This window comes from Rhamphochromis longiceps, linkage group LG12 (assembly GCF_057381845.1).
Source record: "Rhamphochromis longiceps isolate RC_006_pf linkage group LG12, R_longiceps_female_GT1.1, whole genome shotgun sequence".
NCBI lineage: Eukaryota > Metazoa > Chordata > Actinopteri > Cichliformes > Cichlidae > Rhamphochromis > Rhamphochromis longiceps.
Window position 1 is genome coordinate 31,012,898 of NC_140568.1, and position 17,421 is coordinate 31,030,318.

Consider the following 17,421-nt stretch of genomic DNA (forward strand, 5'->3'; position numbering starts at 1 on the left):
TCATGGAAACACTGCTAACCGTACAGTACATGGAAATACAGGATATAAAGCTAGAACAGAGTTTGTACAAATGTAACAGGCTTTGGTATCACTCACACACACACACACACACACACACACACACACACACACACACACACACACACACACACAATGAAATCTCACTATTGTTGGTTTTAAAATATCCTCTTCAGTTGGATTTACTTAACATATGAGTTTTTTTTAAGTTTACTTAAGTTATTTGTGTTATTTAAGTAAAATTAAAAAGGTTATTTCAAATTTTTCCACCCAACTGTGTTGAGTAACTCCAAAGAAATTGACTGTTGTACTCTAAATTTTTAAACTGAGTGAATGTAAAGGCATTGAGTATTTACAGTATTTAACTGAAATAACAGATAAATAAAGTCAAAATTAAGATGTTTCATATGAGTTACTAAACATAGTTGTGTGAAACTACTTAAGTAAATTAGAAAAAAAACATTCTTTGAGTTCAAGATGATCCCACACTGCTTTTATAATGTTGAGGTCTGGCCTCTCCTTCCAGGTATGCTTTTACTGCATTGGCAGTGTGTTGGAGCTCACTGTCATGCTGAAAAGTGAAGCCATCCCTGATCAGATGCTTTGCTATTCTTTGCTAAATGGTCTGCTATGTGAACACTCGTTCATGCCTGCAATTAGGTGTGTTTTTGTGCTTGAATGATTCATTGGTCAAGCCATTGTGTTAGTGTTAAGTGGCTTAAGAAACGACTACAACAAAACTCCATTCATTTGAAAATGGTAAGGTAGAAGGAAGGACTGAACTAAAAATGAGTGGAAAATCTGCCTTTGCCCAAATAAAAACCTTGAAAGCTCTTCAGAAATCCTAAAGCACTCAAGCACAATTTCAAATATACAATAAAGTCTGGCTCCTTAAAAGCAAAATTTAGAAAAAAAAGAGTTTCTAAGGACTTCATGCGTCAAGTCAGGGGATAAGAGCCTTCTCCTGACAGAGCCAGATTTTACATATTGGGTATTATCTGGGGATAAATGGCATATAGAGCAGGAAAATTTGTTGTATTTAGAAGACTTTGGGAAAAAATGTATATTCCCAATATAAATTTATATTTATATTTCCCATTAAGAGTTCTCGTGTTGGATGGTTAAATGCAGAAGAAATAAGTTATTATTGCTTTGATGGTAATAAATACATTAATGAAAACAGAACATATCCTTCCAAGACAAATCTGGGTTCACAAAAACAGGCATTCCCTGTAGGCATGCAATGCTATTTGTTTTCACAGTACATCCAGCAGTTTGATGTTCATGATGGAAATTATTATTATCATTATTGTTATCATCATTATTAATATTGCACCACGATTTACTTAGAATTGCTCATTGTCAACGCTCTGTAAAAACCGACGACCCCATTCTAAACAAATTTCATGGACTTGGCTAGTACCTGTAAATTGCATAGTAATTACAATTTAGAAAGACATGTCTGTATCTTTGTAATTAGCTCATACCCAGACAATTTAAAACAAAGTGCATATTGCAGTTAATGATCCATACATTCAAATGATATGGTTACCCACAAGTGCTACCGGGTGTGTAATTTTATACATCAGTGATTTCATAAGCGACGTCAACACTGCCGTGAAAATAATGAACCTCCTTCTCTTCTGCCCACTAGTGGAAAGGAAAACGCCGTGATACCTCACGGATGCATTCATATGTATTTATATTCGCGATGAGACGCTGACACTCATTACATTACCATTAGCCCTGTAAAACTCAATGTGAGCGAAAGCGGAAGTATGCTACAGAGTACCATCTTGACTTACCGATGAGTTTCCGCCCACTTCTTCCTCTTACCAATGAGCTGTGCCGGCTCGGATTCCTCCAGGGCCGAGGGAGTTCGCGGGAAACCGGGTATAGTAGGGATGCAGCATACATAACTCGGGAGTTTAACCGTTTTCTTTGTTACAAAACCCGTGTGACATTACCGATCAATTTTAAGCTAATGCCGTTAAAAACGGAGCAGTGACACAGCTTTCTTACCCTCTATGCTAATATCTGGTGCTAGTTAGCGGACTCACATCGTGCATCACGTTGTGCTTCGTACGGCTGAACAGGAAAAAAATACGGCTGAGTAGGAAGAGACAAAGAAGTGCCGCTGTCAGGCACATAAAGGACCTGGTAAAATGAGTCTCTTCAATTTAGACCGGTTCCGTTTTGATGAGAGGGCATGCAGCAAGGACCAGGTTAACGGGTCAAAAAGTCCAGAGTCTGAAAAGGAGAACAAACCAGGTAACCAGCAGCTACGTGTAAAGGCTAGCTCTGCATTGCTGATAGCTAGATGTGTTGAAATGCTATCGTTAGCATGACCTGTATCACTTTAACAGCTCAGCATGGCTTCCCCCCGCAGCAGTATTGAGGTAGATATTTAGAAATAATTCTTTCAATCTATAGCTGGCCATTTACACAATCAAATATTACACCTACAGCATAAAAGACAACAATTGTTAAGCCATTTCAGAAATCCTATTAGAGATTTGAGGTGATGTCAGTCTAATCTTCATCTTTTAGCAGCATACAAACACTAAGCTCAGTATTATGATGATGTCTTGTGTACCAGGGTTCACAAGTCAACCATAATTTCAGGATTTGGTCCTTTTCATATCCACCTTCTTTAACTTCAAGTAGTTCCATGCATGTGGTTATGTTCCATGTTTTGCCAAGAAAAACGTAAAAGCAGACATGTGTCATACAATTTGTAGTATCACTGGTCTTCTTCACTGGTATTTTTCCTGCAAACATTAATTTTAATATATCGAATGAAATTTCTTTGTCTGCTGTTAGGAAAACATCTACCAACATGTTTCTGCTGTCTTTTTTCCCCCCAGCTCAGACAAAGCCTGTCAAAGCCCCACCAAAATCCGTCGCCCGAGGAGTTGTTTTTGAGGAAGTCTTTACTATTGATTTAGAGGAGGATGAAGTCATTTCTGAACCAAAAACCAAGATGTCGTTAACAAAAAACTCCAAGTGTGTATATGCTAAAATAACTAGTAATTATTTTTTTTCCCCCCAAATGTATGCATTCATTCACTGATCCACTGCATATTTTAGAGTTGTTATCTTTCTTTTATAGCAAGCCTGCTGGTAAAGCATCCCAAATTGTAGTGCTGGATGATACGGATGTGGACAATGAATTGGATGACAAATTGAACAGACTAATGGAGATGTTTCCTGAGCTGACAAGACTGGATGCGCTGGAGGTGAGTTTCAATAAAAGTTTTGTATCTTTTAGGGATGCCACGATTAGTCAACTAGTCACGATTACGTCAACTATCAAAATCGTTGACGACTGATTTAATAGTCGACCTGTCGTTTGAAGCTTTGTAAGATCACAACAGACGCAGGAATAAGAAGTAGGATTTAAGAGTGTAATAACGGACTGAAACAGAAGATGGCAGCACTGCATGTACAAGGATACCAGCTGCTGTTAAACCCCGAAGAAGAAGAAGTAGCCCTGTCCCAGAATTCATAGCACAACCCAGCTCAGTTTCCAACAATGGCGGCAGCTAGTTAGTTTTAATATTACTCTTATTCTTTCTGGGTCACAAAATAAACATTTAATATATGTTCAGACAAGAATGTAGCTGTGTAAACCTCAAATATCTGCTCAGTTTATCAAGACAGCACTACTTCGGCAGTAACCGATTTACAGCACTAAATCGGTTTGGCTGAGATTAAAGTTAGTTTTTACACAGCTGAATAAATGTCAAGAAGACAACTGATTATCAGAAGTGTGAGATGCTCGAGAATATACTCCGGTGTCCCGTTATATTTTAGATAGCAAGGAGTTTATTAAACTTAGCTGAAACAATCAGCAAATTTCATGAAAATTTAATAAACTACCATCTTGTCTTTATTTTTAGTTAGGACATACCTTAAACACTTAAAGCTGTAAGCTAATGATAGTTATATAAGAGCAGATGCATGCTGGTTCAATTGATCCTGTGCACGAGAAAATGCTAACTTCCTGGTTTGAGACTGGATGTGGGGTTGTACATTTCCGGTAGCTTTACTTTGCGGTCAATCGCTACTGCGAAGATATACTCCAAAATCATGTCCAAAACGGAAAGATCGCGTTAAGTTACAAAGAGCAGAAGGTGGGAACACTCACCACTGTTGTGTCATAAAAAATCTAATGATCAATTTTGACGTTTAAAGAGTTTAGATCGATCAGTTGTTTACATCACTCAACACAAGCAGAACTGCATCACTGCAGCAGAAGACACATCGTCCACATTCAGAAGCACATCTCTGTATAGTGACTGGTCTTATGATTTAAACAGGCAAATGTTCAGCATTCAAACTACAGGGGAAGAATAGTCAAACCAGATGTTTCCCCCGTTATGTCAAGATCAGCTAGTCAAGTACACACATACACAGCATGTTAACAAACCGTGAAAAAAGCCACACAAAAATGAATGATTGCTGGTAACGGTTTTTATACATTAGTATTTACGAAGGGTATGTTGTGACTTACCTTAAAAATTACAGCGGTCCCTCGCTATAACACGGTTCACATTTCACCTCGCTGTTTCGCAGATTTTTTAGTGCAAGTTTGCATGCTTATTTTTTTTACGTCACCTTGTGTCCTGTATGTCCACGAAATGTTTTGCACCGTCAAAAAATAAAATTGGCTACTTGATTTCACCTATGGCTGATTATTTTTAGAACATAACACCCACGATAAACGAGGGACAGCTGAGAAATATAACATTTTTAGAGCTGGGCGATATATCGAGTTTTTAAAAAATATCGATATATTTTTATACGAGATATAAGATGTGACAATATCCTTTATATCGATATAGTCTATGTTACGTTATAATTATACTTGTGGAGCCACAAGTTTGCCTCTCTTTCGTCCACTTTCGTCTTTACGCAACGTTACTCGGCCTCGCCTCTCCTTCACTGAACACAACTCCCCCTCCTCCCCCATCGCTTCACCTGCAGGAAGCGACAAGATGGACACGGCAAATCTCCGTTAACGAGTTACTGCGCATCGCCCCGTGCGTGGGGCTGGACGGCGTCAGTGTGTTAGCTAGCTAACCACGCTAACGAGCTAACCACGCTAACGCCATGCAGCCCAGAGGTGCTGCACGGACTAAAATCCTTTCATTTTCTCAAAAGTTGACAGCGCGCCTTATGTATGAATTCTGGTTGTGCTTGATGGCCGCGAACCGATTTTATGTGGAACACGGCGCTCAGCAATCTGTCAAAAAATGTTTTAGTATGACTTTGGTAAGCTACGGAGCTGCACCGCTTGATGGATTGTCGGAGCATTACGGCTGAGCCTCGCGGAGTGATACGTACTGTGCTTCAACGTAATATTACCCTGTGTATAAGGACCATAAATGGCACCTGTTAAGAGACGTGGTTGCGAAGCGGATTTAAAAACTCCAGGCTGTCAGTCACGCAGTACAAGTTGGGAACAGAGCAGCTGTGAAATCTGTCTTTGTTATTATGCTCAGCGTCTTTTAGTTTACATTTTGACTGCACAATTGTGAGCTTTTTGTTATGCACAAAAACAACATTGTTTTCTTTTATTTATGGAGCATTATTATTTAATAAATGCTCATAATTTAGTTTTGAGTAAATTTTATGTACATCTGCTCTATGTTAATAAAAGTGCCTGTGTGACATCTGGGACACAGCTTTGACTAAGAACTCTCTTTTTGTTCTTACTTTATGGCTTTAAAAAAATATATCAAGATATATATCTTATATCGCCATCCAGCTAAAAAATATCGAGATATGAATTTTGGGTCATATCGCCCAGCCCTAATTTGAATCCCTTTTCTCTTTTGCTCTGAGGTGCGGGGGAAAAAATATCGACAAGTCGATGAACATCATTTACAGATACAGTATATTGGGTAAATGCCCAAGACATCTATAGAAATGTAAATCGCCGCTTGATTCATTCATTTGCTTAACTTGTTTTGGACCGTAAACCAGGCGCGAATAGGACACCGGAAACAAAGCTCCCCACAGCAGTTTCCGCACCGGAAGTAGCATATGCTAACGTGCACATAGTCAATAAGTTGTACGTGTTACGTCCAATGGATGCATGATCTGATTAGCCGACTAATCGCAAAATTAATTGGTGACTAGTCAACTATCAAAATAATCGTTTGTGGAAGCCCTAGTATCTTTATGCATTAATGCCAGTTGCCAAGTATAAAACATTAGGGGTGAATGGGTTTTTTTGTGCCAATAAGAGCTCAATGGTCTGTCCATTTCAGGCTACATTTTTTTTTTTTTTTTTTTTTTTTTTTTTTTTTTTTAGCTAATTCTTTGCTCAGTAAATAATCAGCCCACTAATGTTTACGATTGATTTTCTTTAACCCATGTTCATTTACTTTAGTTAAATTTGTGTGTGGCCTGTAAACTGCTAGCATTGAATATAACTTCTTCATAGAGAATACCTAAAATAAGTTCTATATTTTTTATGTTTGCTTTAGAAATTATTTAGTGTTTAAAAATCAGAACCAGCCTGCTGCCTGGTTTTTCAGCACCCTTCCCAAATGTAATATTTATAATGGTGATTGAAAACTGTATTTATATATTAGCCACTTCAAATGTAGTCACTGTTCATTAGAGATGATCCGTTCGGTTTTCCTTTCAGATCGTTGAAAGTACAAGCACACTGGATGGGGCTGTAGCTGCTTGCCTTTTAAAATATGGTGATAAAGAAGGTAAGTATTTATTTTACTTTTCATATTGAGGTTTATTTTATAACTTAAAGGGAAATCTTTAGTTCTACAAAGAATATACCAAATCTAAACCTATAGAGAGTAAGTAAGAGTAAAAAGAAAAAAAGAAGCAATTATTAGGTGTGAAAAATAATTATTCCAAATATATGAGCATGTTATTGTAAAAATAACATCCTCTTAAAGTGATTAAAGTAGATAGATCTGTTTCTTAATTAGTTAGATTTATTAGGAACACTGTCTGTTTTGTCCTCTCAGGCCCGAGTCAAAGCAGGAAGAGAAAGCAGGATGGAAGCAGCAGCTCTAAAGACAGTGTTGAGATTCAACCTAGCAAGAAGACAAAACCATCAGCGGTAAGCCTTCTAACTGTGTCTTAATAGTTTAAAATGGGAAGAATTGTGCATCTTTGCGACACTAATGGTGACTTCAGTCATGATACAGCATGAAAACAGTGTGCACAGAACACTGGGAATACTTTAATTTTCTTTTAAACAGAACAAAAGCGTGGTTTACAAGAACTGACTCCTGCTTTGTTTTGGTTTTTTGTAAATTAAAATGGTAATTTTATTGCATTTTTTAACGGACAGGCCTCTGATGAGGAAGAAAATGAGGACAAAGAGCCAAGCTGGGAGAAGCAGGCATCTATGGTCAGAAGACTGCAGAAGAAATTTCCTGACCAGGACAAGGAGGTGAGTGAGAGACGTCTTAAATTCACAATGTCGCAATTAACATTTCCACTGATGTAAAAAATATGTTACAAAAACTGTATAAAATGGCCTGCAACACTGCAGTAAAAAGTAAATGTGTCAATGTGCCACTTTAGTTCGGCTGGTGAGAAGGCAACCCTTGCTGTAGTGTCCTGGTTCAATTCCACCCTGGGAATTCCCCTTCTGGCTCTGCCTTCTTTTTTACATGCCACAGTCCTAGAAGGCCAACAAGTAAACTTAAAATATACATACAGTGCTTGACAAATTTATTAGACCATGACCAAGTGTATGGTTTTTACCACAGCTGCCTTCTACAATGGTCTATCCACCAGTATGTACAATGTCTTTAAGTGAAAGTTTTTGTTTAAAACAAGATTTCTAAAATGTTTGTTTTCATCCCCTAATAAATGTATTAAGCACCGTATAAAGGTGGAGAAGTTGTAGTTGAACATTTACTGATGAGTTCAAAGAAAATTACATCGACACAAAATAGTAAGAAAAGGAAGTCGGTCAAAATTACAGCTGTTTCTGAAACAATGTTTTGTGTTAGTTTGACGACTGATCCGTAGTCTGTGTGTTGTAGGAGCTGAGGATGGTGCTGCAGGAACATGACTTTAATTTTGAAGATGCTCTGCAGGTTCTACAGATGTTCTCAGACACAGGTGCAAACACAACAGCTGTCATCTGAATATTTTCACTGTTTAACAAGCAGTTTATATGTACTTTCAATTTAATGTTGAAGTGCTTAACTGGTTCTGAAACCTCCGTTTGTTTTCTGATATTAGATAATACAAGTTTCAGCTCGCATGGGTCAGAAGGAAAGGTATCCAGCAAATCAAAGAAGAAAGACGAGTCAAAGAGAGAGCTGAGGCCCCGAAAAGACCAGAAAAATGCTGAAAAGAGGCAAGACCATGTCAGTGAAACGGAGGATGACAGTACAGATGATTCTGAAAATACAATGGACAGTGAAGATGATTCTGACTTGGAAGACAACGAAGACTCCAAAGAGAAAAGTGCCACTCTGTCTTCTTGGATTGTAAGAAAATCTGGTCCAGCGGCTTCATCATCCTCTGCCAACAAAACTACTACCTCTTCCTCGCTGAAGTCCTCTTCCTCTTTATCTGCTGCCCAGACTTTGTCCAGATTTGCCAGTGGAACCAGCATAGCTAAGAAGCAGGCGGCAGAGAGAAAGAGGAAGGCGCGTGCCTCCGATGAACATGTCAGTTCAGAGGGCGAAAACGACTATGAAGACCCAGTAAGCAGCGAGTTTGAGGATTCAGATGATGAGCTGGACTCTAAAGTAGGCTTGACAGAAGTGAAGAGGGAGATTCTTGCATTCTTCCAGGATGCATCACTAGACGAACTGTCACTAATGTCTGGGTGCTCCATTAAAAAGGCACAGAAAATTGTGGAACTGAGACCCTTTAAAAGCTGGAAAAGCTTGGTAAGAGGCCATGTGTTTCTAAACAAGAAGCATGAAACCACAAATAGATTTCCAGCAGATTATTTATGTTAAATAAAACAGTTTGATAGAGTTTTTGTCCAAAGAGGTATAAAAACAAAGGGCTGTATTCACAGTCTGAAATCATCTGACTGAATGCAACCTTTTGTTTATGCTGTATTGGCTTGTTCTGCAGATAACATGCTCTGTTCAGCACAATAGTTTTATCACAATAGTTTTCTTTTTCTCCACACCTCTATCATCAGAGGGTAAATATGCAAAGATGGATAAGATTTATCAGAATGTGTACAAATAGAGTAGTAATGACTCCTCTCTATATTTAGTCAGATTTATTTGTCATGTTAATTGTTGTTTGATGTTTTTCTCCTCCAGGTTGATGTTCTCAATAAGAACAATGGACTTTCAGAAGACTTGCTGGCGGGCTGCAGAGTCGTCCTCAAGGAGAGGAAGGTTGTCCTGGGGCTGATGAGCAAATGCGAGACGATTTCATCAAAAATGGTCAAACAAGTCACTCAAGTGATGGAGAAAGGGACAGGAACCATGAAACAGCCCACAGTGCTCAACACCCAGTGAGTACAGTGTAATTCTTGAAAACAGTTTGTGAACCATCTTAAATTTCTTAAGTTTTTGTGTAGTATGACCAACATCAGATTCTAATGCAAGGGTTCAAAGTAAATATTCTGAAACGTACTTCTAGAAATTAAAAGAAAACTGTCTCCGAGAGTTCAGGCTGTGTTAAAGAATAATGGGGAAATAATAGTTCAGTGGTGGTAGCATGTGGGCTGTTGTGGGGAGCTTCAGACTATCTGCAGAGAGTGTCTGTTGTCAAATTGGGGCAAGTGTCAAAAATATGTGGTATAGCCGGTCTGTGGGCCGCTCTTACATGTACTGCTATTGGTTCATCTGTCAGCCATGGGGAAGAATGAAGTTACAACATATAAAGAGCTGAAGTGAAACAGTGTTTAAAAAAATTAAATGTCTCCACTGATGTCACTGTTTGTACTTTTCATGCTATATTTTTTTAATGGGTTTTTGTTTGCACAATTGTTGAATGTATCTCTATAAAAAGACGAAGGTCAGTTCAAGATATTTGTGCAAACTGTCGATTGTTTCAATAATTTGTAACCAAAAAAATTGAAATTTCGTAATAAAAAAAATCAGTTCTTTATTATAACAAGATTGTTAAAAATGTCTTTACAGAACTTTAAAAAAATATTTTGTAACTTGATAAAGGAGGCTTTCTGTTGTCATTTCAATGTATAAGACAAGCAAATGTGATACAAAAAACAAGCGAGTATGATGTGCAGAGTATTAGAAAGAAATGTCTGAATGTTTTTGCTACTGAGTGAAAGCTGAACGATCTTTAACTTAACTCTCCAATGTTGGAAGGAAAGTGCAGAATTTGCAAACAGTGTAGGAACCAATGTAGGAAGACTGAGGTGATTTGTGACCTCAGAATGAACTTGGCCTTAACTGCTGTTATAACAGCTTTTCATCATTTCTCCATAAATTATGCATGCAGGGTGTGTTTGGGAAAAAAAGACAGACCTAGTTCTTTTTCTCAGTCTGTAATTATTGTTGTTCTTCAGGTTCCAGCTGAAACCCTATCAGCTAATTGGGCTAAAGTGGCTGCTGCTTCTTCATGAACACAAATTGAGCGGTATCCTTGCTGATGAAATGGTGAGGCAATAAGCTTGGGACCTGTTGTTAAATGTTAAATCCGACATAAGTTTGTATAAGTTTGTTTTTTTCTTCCCAAAAAGTATAAATATGGATACTGAATTAAAGCAAATGTGTTGTTTTAGCCTAAAAATGGCAAGAGAGCACTGATTTGTGCAGTTGGTCAACATTTTGTTCTTAATATTGTTGAGAAACAACAGTGTTCAAACATAAGTGTTTGAACACTGTTGCTACTGTTCGTGTCTCATGTCTGATTGTATCGCTTTGTCTCTTTCACTGTCCAACCTGCAGGGTTTAGGGAAAACTATCCAGGCTATAGCATTTCTAGCTCAGCTGTACCAGAATGGTATTGAAGGGCCTCACCTCATCACTGTGCCTTCTTCTACACTGGGTAATGAACTCCACATGTCACGCGCTTTGCCACTTCACTTTATACCGTGTAATCTTTCAGCTTGAATAATAGTCCACATAGATAGATACTTTATTGAAATTATAACTTGAAAATTGAAACAGAACAATATACACACAGATTTTTATCTTCATTAACATTTATGGTACAAACTTCAATATTTCTATCTGAATCTTTTTATTTACATAAAACCTAAAGAAATGACTATTTCTGACCTATGTTGTTTTCAATTTGTCTTGTAGATAATTGGGTCAGAGAGATGAAACTCTGGTGTCCAGATCTCAAAGTTCTCGTCTATTATGGTAAGGTTATAGTTAATTAAGTGTTGCTAGAAAATTAACTGAAACAGTTTTAGGAACTCGAGGATTTGTGTTCTGTGGAGCATGATGTTCACATGTAAATATGCATAATCTGTGGTGATTGTTAGAAGTTTAGCTGGATGCCACATGTCTGCTGTGTGCACTTGCACAATTAAAAGTTTTTTTTAAATTGTGCATTTGATTTTTGCTTCAGAATGTTTGTATCTGACCTTGCTTAAAAATCTAATTTCCTCAGTTTGGTAAACAAAGCATTGTGTTTTTGTTCCTTTATTCTGTATAGGATCTATAGAAGATCGTCGCTACCTCAAACATGACATCCTGAATGGAGATGTTGACTTCAATGTCATTGTGACCACGTAAGCAAACACAGATCACTCATCATTTTAGCAAACATGCTACCAGGAGATCGAATTAGTGCAGTGAAGAATGAGCTCCTGGAGGAAACGATAGAAACTTTTCACTCATACCTTTGCTTTTATTTCATTTGTTTGTTTCTTTATAGTTATAACTTGGCAATAGGAAACGACAGCGACCGCAGCCTGTTTCGTAAGCTGCGGCTGATATATGCCATTTTTGATGAAGGCCACATGCTGAAGAACATGAACTCTTTGCGCTATCGGCATCTTATGGCTATTAATGTAAGCTGACCTCTGTGTAGTCTTTTTTTTTTTTTTTTAAACACCACTGTGGTTTTTCTTTGTTGCGCCTAACGGGGTTCGGTTTCTGTCTGGTTCCCTGTAGGCAGAGCATCGCTTGCTGCTGACAGGAACTCCGTTACAGAACAACCTCTTAGAGCTGATGTCTCTTCTGAACTTCATCATGCCATCTATGTTCTCCAGCTCCACCTCCCAGCTCTCAAAAATGTTTTCTATGGTAAGTGTCTGTCAAGTCGATTTTGTTTTGACAGAAGTGGGGTTTTTTGTACTTTTTAAGCACTAAATAACTCCATAATTACAAGAAAATGCAACTCCTTTCTCTTTCTGTTAAACTGTAGTCGGTCATGTCTTCTCTTATTAAATAAGAATTTGAGTGATTAAAGCAGCTCAAATACCAAAACAGGTGCTGCATCAAGGAACAGGGTTTGAAAATAAACTTGAGCCTCTGAAATTAACTGATTATTCATTGTCCCCTGGTTTTCACTTTAATTACAGACAAATGTCATGATCTTTTGTTTCACAGGTTAAAACAGTGCAAGAAGAACATGCAAAATCTGTTTAGTAGTAACGTGTTCTGTTGTTCTGTCTCCTGACTCAAATTGCTTGTTACATTGCATGTTAGAAATCACATGAAGAGCAGAGTCGTTTCGAGAGGGATCGTATTTCTCAGGCCAAACTCATCATGAAACCTTTCATCCTCCGACGGATCAAGAGCGAGGTCAGTTAATCTGAGAAAGTTGCACATTTGTACTGTACAAGTATTATGAGAATTTCAAGTATTTGGAATGAAAGCCTGCATTACAGCTTTCGTTTTTTTTGCCCAAGATGTGTGAAACTCTTAATAGTAATGAACTTCAAGTAATAATCGAGTTAGAATTAAATAAATATTCATACACTTTCTATGAAAATCCTTCTTGTCTGGAGTTGATCTTATTTAAATGACTATTGGGCTAAAAGATAAGCTTCCAGGAAAAACTAACAAACAGTTTTAATCATACACATTTACAGGGATTATATGTACTAATTAACTAATGGTGCTCCTTCCCCCCCCCCCCCCCCCCCCCCCCAAGGTCCTTCAGCAGCTTCCAGCAAAGGAAGAGACTGTGGAGTTCTGCTCAATGAGTGAGAAGCAGCGGGGTCTGTACCAGAACCTCTTTCAAAAACTCAAATCCACCACGAATGGCGAAAGTAAGCCCCACATTAAATGAACTGGGTGGAATTAGAGCTCTTTAGTATAACTCGGGATACTATTTTACAGTAATATAGAACAATGTTTGATTAATAATTCTTGACATGCATCTTCTCTTCAGAGCGAGAGTTGTGTAATGTGATGATGCAGCTGAGGAAGATGGCCAACCACCCTCTGCTTCATAGACAGTACTACACCACTGAAAAACTAAAAGCCATGAGCAAGCTTATGCTCAAGGTGAGGATACTCCCCGACAACCACTGTTTGTGTTCTTTATTGTGTTTTGTTTGTCTTGTTGGCTGAATTATCGATTAGCTCATGCTAAGACAGTGAGCCCTCCGTCCACATTTCCTACGAATCACTACTATGTTCTGGAGGACTCCTTGTTTTTGCACACAGTGATCACCTAATAAGTCTTTGCTGATAGTGTTCAAGTTCAATGTCACTTTTGGTGGTTTTCAAGGGAATTTGATTCTCATTAGTTCAATACAACCAATGACATGAAAACATCACTTTCTCTGCTTCACACATTACAACAACCTTTGAATCGTGAAGTTATTGACATTCTGGTTTTTCATTCTGTTATCCAGAAACGTCTTCAAGTTGTGATATTTAGCTTGCAGATTTGGCTCACAACACCAAACATTTAGATTTCTTTGCCATCATCATGTTTTTGGATCCTGGTACGCTGTTGACTAGCTGAATGCTGGACTTTGATTTAGTACATTTTCACACGTTTTGGGTCGTCTCTTTTTCTCTCTCCTCAGGAGCCAACACACTTTGATGCAGATCCTGTTCTGATACAGGAGGACATGGAGGTGATGTCAGATTTTGAGCTGAATCGTCTGTGCCAGCAGTACTCCACTATCAGCTCCTACCAGCTTGAAAATGATCTCCTGCTTGACTCTGGAAAATTCCACCACCTTACAAAGCTGCTGGCCTCACTTAAAGAGAAGGTAGATAGAAATATACCGAACCATTTCGTTCTACGTTTTAGATTTTTGGAGCACAGGTTTAAGATTTTTTACAGCACAACCTTCCTGTCGTCATACAGGGGGACCGAGTGGTATTATTCAGTCAGTTCACCATGATGCTTGATATTGTGGAAGTGCTGCTGAAACATCTTATGCATCGTTACATCAGACTGGATGGATCCACACCCATAGCGGACAGGTGGGTTTGAAATATTGAAATAAGATCATTGTAGCTAACAAGGCATCAAGCATTTGATGTTATTAGGTCTAAATCTTTTCCTTTAAAATTATTTATAGGACTTCATTCTTGCGGTTCTCAGTCATATAGGTCATGCTTATCTAAGGAGCTTGGAAAGAAAAGCGACTAGACTTCTTTAAACTTCTTTTCAGTCACTTTTTTCCCCAAGCTCCTTAGATTCTAGTTATATTCTATGTTCTGCAAACCAGTAGAATAAAATTGTAACGTGATTTAAATTTAATATCTAAAAGGTCACGTTGTGCACATGTGGATGTCTATACAGACACTTTGACTGGAACTTAAACAACATCAGATATTACATTACAGTAAAGGCACCTTAAATCCTGCAGAAGTGTTTGTTAAAGTTTAAGCTGTTTGAAAAGTTTAGCACATCTGTTATTCTAGCTGTTGCATCAGGTAAAAATGTGTCAAAATGGAACCAATGTCTGTTCAATTCAGCTTGTACCCACCTGTAGCTGTTAAATGGTTTTCTTTCTCCTTCAGGATTGTGTTGATTGATGAGTTCAACACAGACCCTGACATATTTGTGTTCCTGCTGTCAACCCGTGCTGGCGGCCTCGGCATAAACCTGACCTCAGCTAACGTTGTGATTCTACATGACATCGACTGCAATCCCTACAATGACAAACAAGCAGAGGATAGGTGTCACCGTGTGGGCCAGACCAGGTTAGATGGAATCTGTGTACAATCCTAGATATATTTTACCCAACAATGTCTTGTGATTGTGCCTTATCATGTCAGTTACTGGGCAGAAAAGCATTTTGCAATATCAATGCAGGTTCTGTTGGGAGGAAATTCTGTGGTTAGTATGGTTGCACACATGCCGTGTGTAGTGATGGATCTACTTCTCTGTATTAGAACTGTACAGGTGATTAAGCTGATCAGTAAGGACACTATAGAGGACTGCATCCTGCAACTGGGCAACAAGAAACTAAAGCTGGAGCAGGACATGATCTCATCTGAACAAAGTAAGGAGATATTTAAAGATATGTGCTGTACCTATTTTCACCGAAGGTTTCTCTAGTAGATAAATTCAATTAGATAAATGCATTTGTTTCGGTTTTTAAAATAAACATGAAAAAAATACTCAAAACATAAAAAAACAGTAGTGAGGATTTCATTAAGAAGTTCTAGCCTTTAAGGCCCAAAGTGTGCTTCTGTTCTTTTAAACATGGTCAGCTGCTTTCACAATAAACTCCTGCAAATTTTGTACGAGTACCAAATTTGTCAGAGAGATTATTGCCCCTCACTCACGTCTGTGCTCTGCAAGCAGACACTTTGAATTTTTATTTTAGCAAGTAATACTTACTGGCCATCTGACACTTCTCTTTCTCTGTGTGAGCACCCGAATCGATACTCTATTTTGCTTCTTTCTGTCTTTGAGTGACATTTTTAAACACCACAGCCGCTATCTTTAGCTTATGTGTACGACATATTTTTTTCAGATAAAGGTTGAAAGCCTCTGACTGCAGTGTCTACATCTGTAAATATTTGCTTTTGATTTCTGCTAAAACTCCAGCTGACTTTAAAACTGGGTCCACGTTTTATGGGGTTTTTCTGTTTGGAAAGTGCATGAATTCCAGGAGCAGTTATTGGATTAACCTGATTCTATTGTGGAAAATGTGGGAAATTGATTAACATTATTAGGCAGGTGAAGTGCAAACAATGAGGGTTGAGAAGATAATCACAGGAAAATGTAGATATTTTTTGCAGTGTGTACCCTGCCTTTTGTTAACTGGAATAGGGTTAGCTAAGTTGGTTAGGATAATGCAAAAATAATGCTAACAAATGATTTGTCCTTTAGGTGATGAGGGGACCATACCTGAGGATATGGCATCTTTGATCAAAGCCTCACTGGGACTGTGATACACAAACATGTGAAACTTGAAACTGTACAAATGCATTTGTATGGAGTCTCCTGAGATTTCGGGAAGACTTGAGTATTCTGACTGAGCTAACACCATTGTGTCTGTACTTGAGAACTGCTGTAAACCATAAACTGCCATGCAAACACTGAAATCCAATAGATCAGATTTACAGTGTGACATGGCAGCTGTGCCTAAAACAGTTTTTACATACGCACAGTTTTTGCTCTCACTTTGACTACACGACCAGTATAAACTGCATTTTAGCCTCTGCATTTTGTAAGTGTACCAAGCAGTAAAAACTTGAAAAAGTGTGATTTTTAAATCTTTAGTAATAAAAAAGTATTTAAAGTACACTATCACACTGGTCTGACAGAATTAAAGTGTCGTTTAAGTTTAAACATATGCAGTGTTGCACTGCTCCCATTCAGATAAAAGTAACATGGTGGTAAGGAGAATGATGCTTACTTGCCAAACTTTGATACAGGAAATATTTTAAAATCTAGGACTTAAAGAAAAAGGTTCGAGCATGGAGAATGGTGGATATATTTTTACCCGCCGTTCCATACAGTGTTTACGTGTTCAGAGAAATACAGTTCTCATAGCAAGTATACTGAAAATGTTGTTCACATTAAATTCCTCTACCATTTCTGATTTAAAATTTGTGGCTGCATCACATGCATATGGACTCTGTCAGTGTTAAGTGTAATGTCTTACATTTCATCCTGTTGTCATCTTCTAATTACATATTTAGGAAAGGCAGACTGCATCAAGCATACAGATATTTTAATTCTTATCCTGGTATGTAAGAAAAAACCTATGGTGCTTGAATTTCTTTCATAGCTGTTTCTACTCCTTTAATTATCGTGCCGAGAGAAGACTTTTCGATTTAAGGAAGCAGCTGCCGCATTCGTGTACTGTATAAGTAGATAATGTGTTGTTATTGTAAAAGTGTTACTGTAAAAGCTTTTACTAAGTCATGTGTATGTTTGTTTGTTTTTTTTAGTTTCTTGTTAAAACTGAATAATAAATATTGGAATAATTGTTTGTGTGGTGTCTATAACAGTGCACCAGTAGAGGGAGCCAATGACAATTTTTTTTAACTATTATTATCAGAGATTACAAAGATCCTCCCA

At 37.9% G+C, this 17,421-nt stretch overlaps 1 protein-coding gene across 1 annotated transcript; it reads left to right on the forward strand.

Annotated features, from left to right (window-relative positions):
- The first annotated feature begins 1,840 nt into the window (after nt 1-1,840).
- On the forward strand, nt 1,841-17,332 carry smarcad1a (SNF2 related chromatin remodeling ATPase with DExD box 1a). The gene is made up of 23 exons (XM_085425771.1): nt 1,841-2,289; nt 2,886-3,024; nt 3,131-3,257; nt 6,680-6,749; nt 7,023-7,117; nt 7,352-7,453; nt 8,055-8,133; nt 8,257-8,915; nt 9,306-9,502; nt 10,523-10,613; nt 10,905-11,004; nt 11,265-11,324; nt 11,623-11,698; nt 11,845-11,980; nt 12,084-12,215; nt 12,621-12,716; nt 13,069-13,186; nt 13,309-13,424; nt 13,955-14,143; nt 14,242-14,360; nt 14,904-15,086; nt 15,279-15,388; nt 16,225-17,332. The coding sequence occupies exons 1-23, from the start codon at nt 2,184-2,186 to the stop codon at nt 16,284-16,286; spliced, it is 3,162 nt and encodes a 1,053-aa protein (XP_085281897.1). The 5' UTR covers nt 1,841-2,183; the 3' UTR covers nt 16,287-17,332.
- The last annotated feature ends 89 nt before the right edge of the window (nt 17,333-17,421 follow it).

Coding starts and splice junctions, on each gene's coding strand:
- smarcad1a (XM_085425771.1), top strand. CDS start 2,184: ATGAGTCTCTTCAATTTAGACCGGTTCCGTTTTGATGAGAGGGCATGC. Junction 10,614..10,904: donor GTATCCTTGCTGATGAAATG/GTGAGGCAATAA, acceptor TCCAACCTGCAG/GGTTTAGGGAAAACTATCCA. Junction 13,425..13,954: donor TGAGCAAGCTTATGCTCAAG/GTGAGGATACTC, acceptor CTCTCTCCTCAG/GAGCCAACACACTTTGATGC.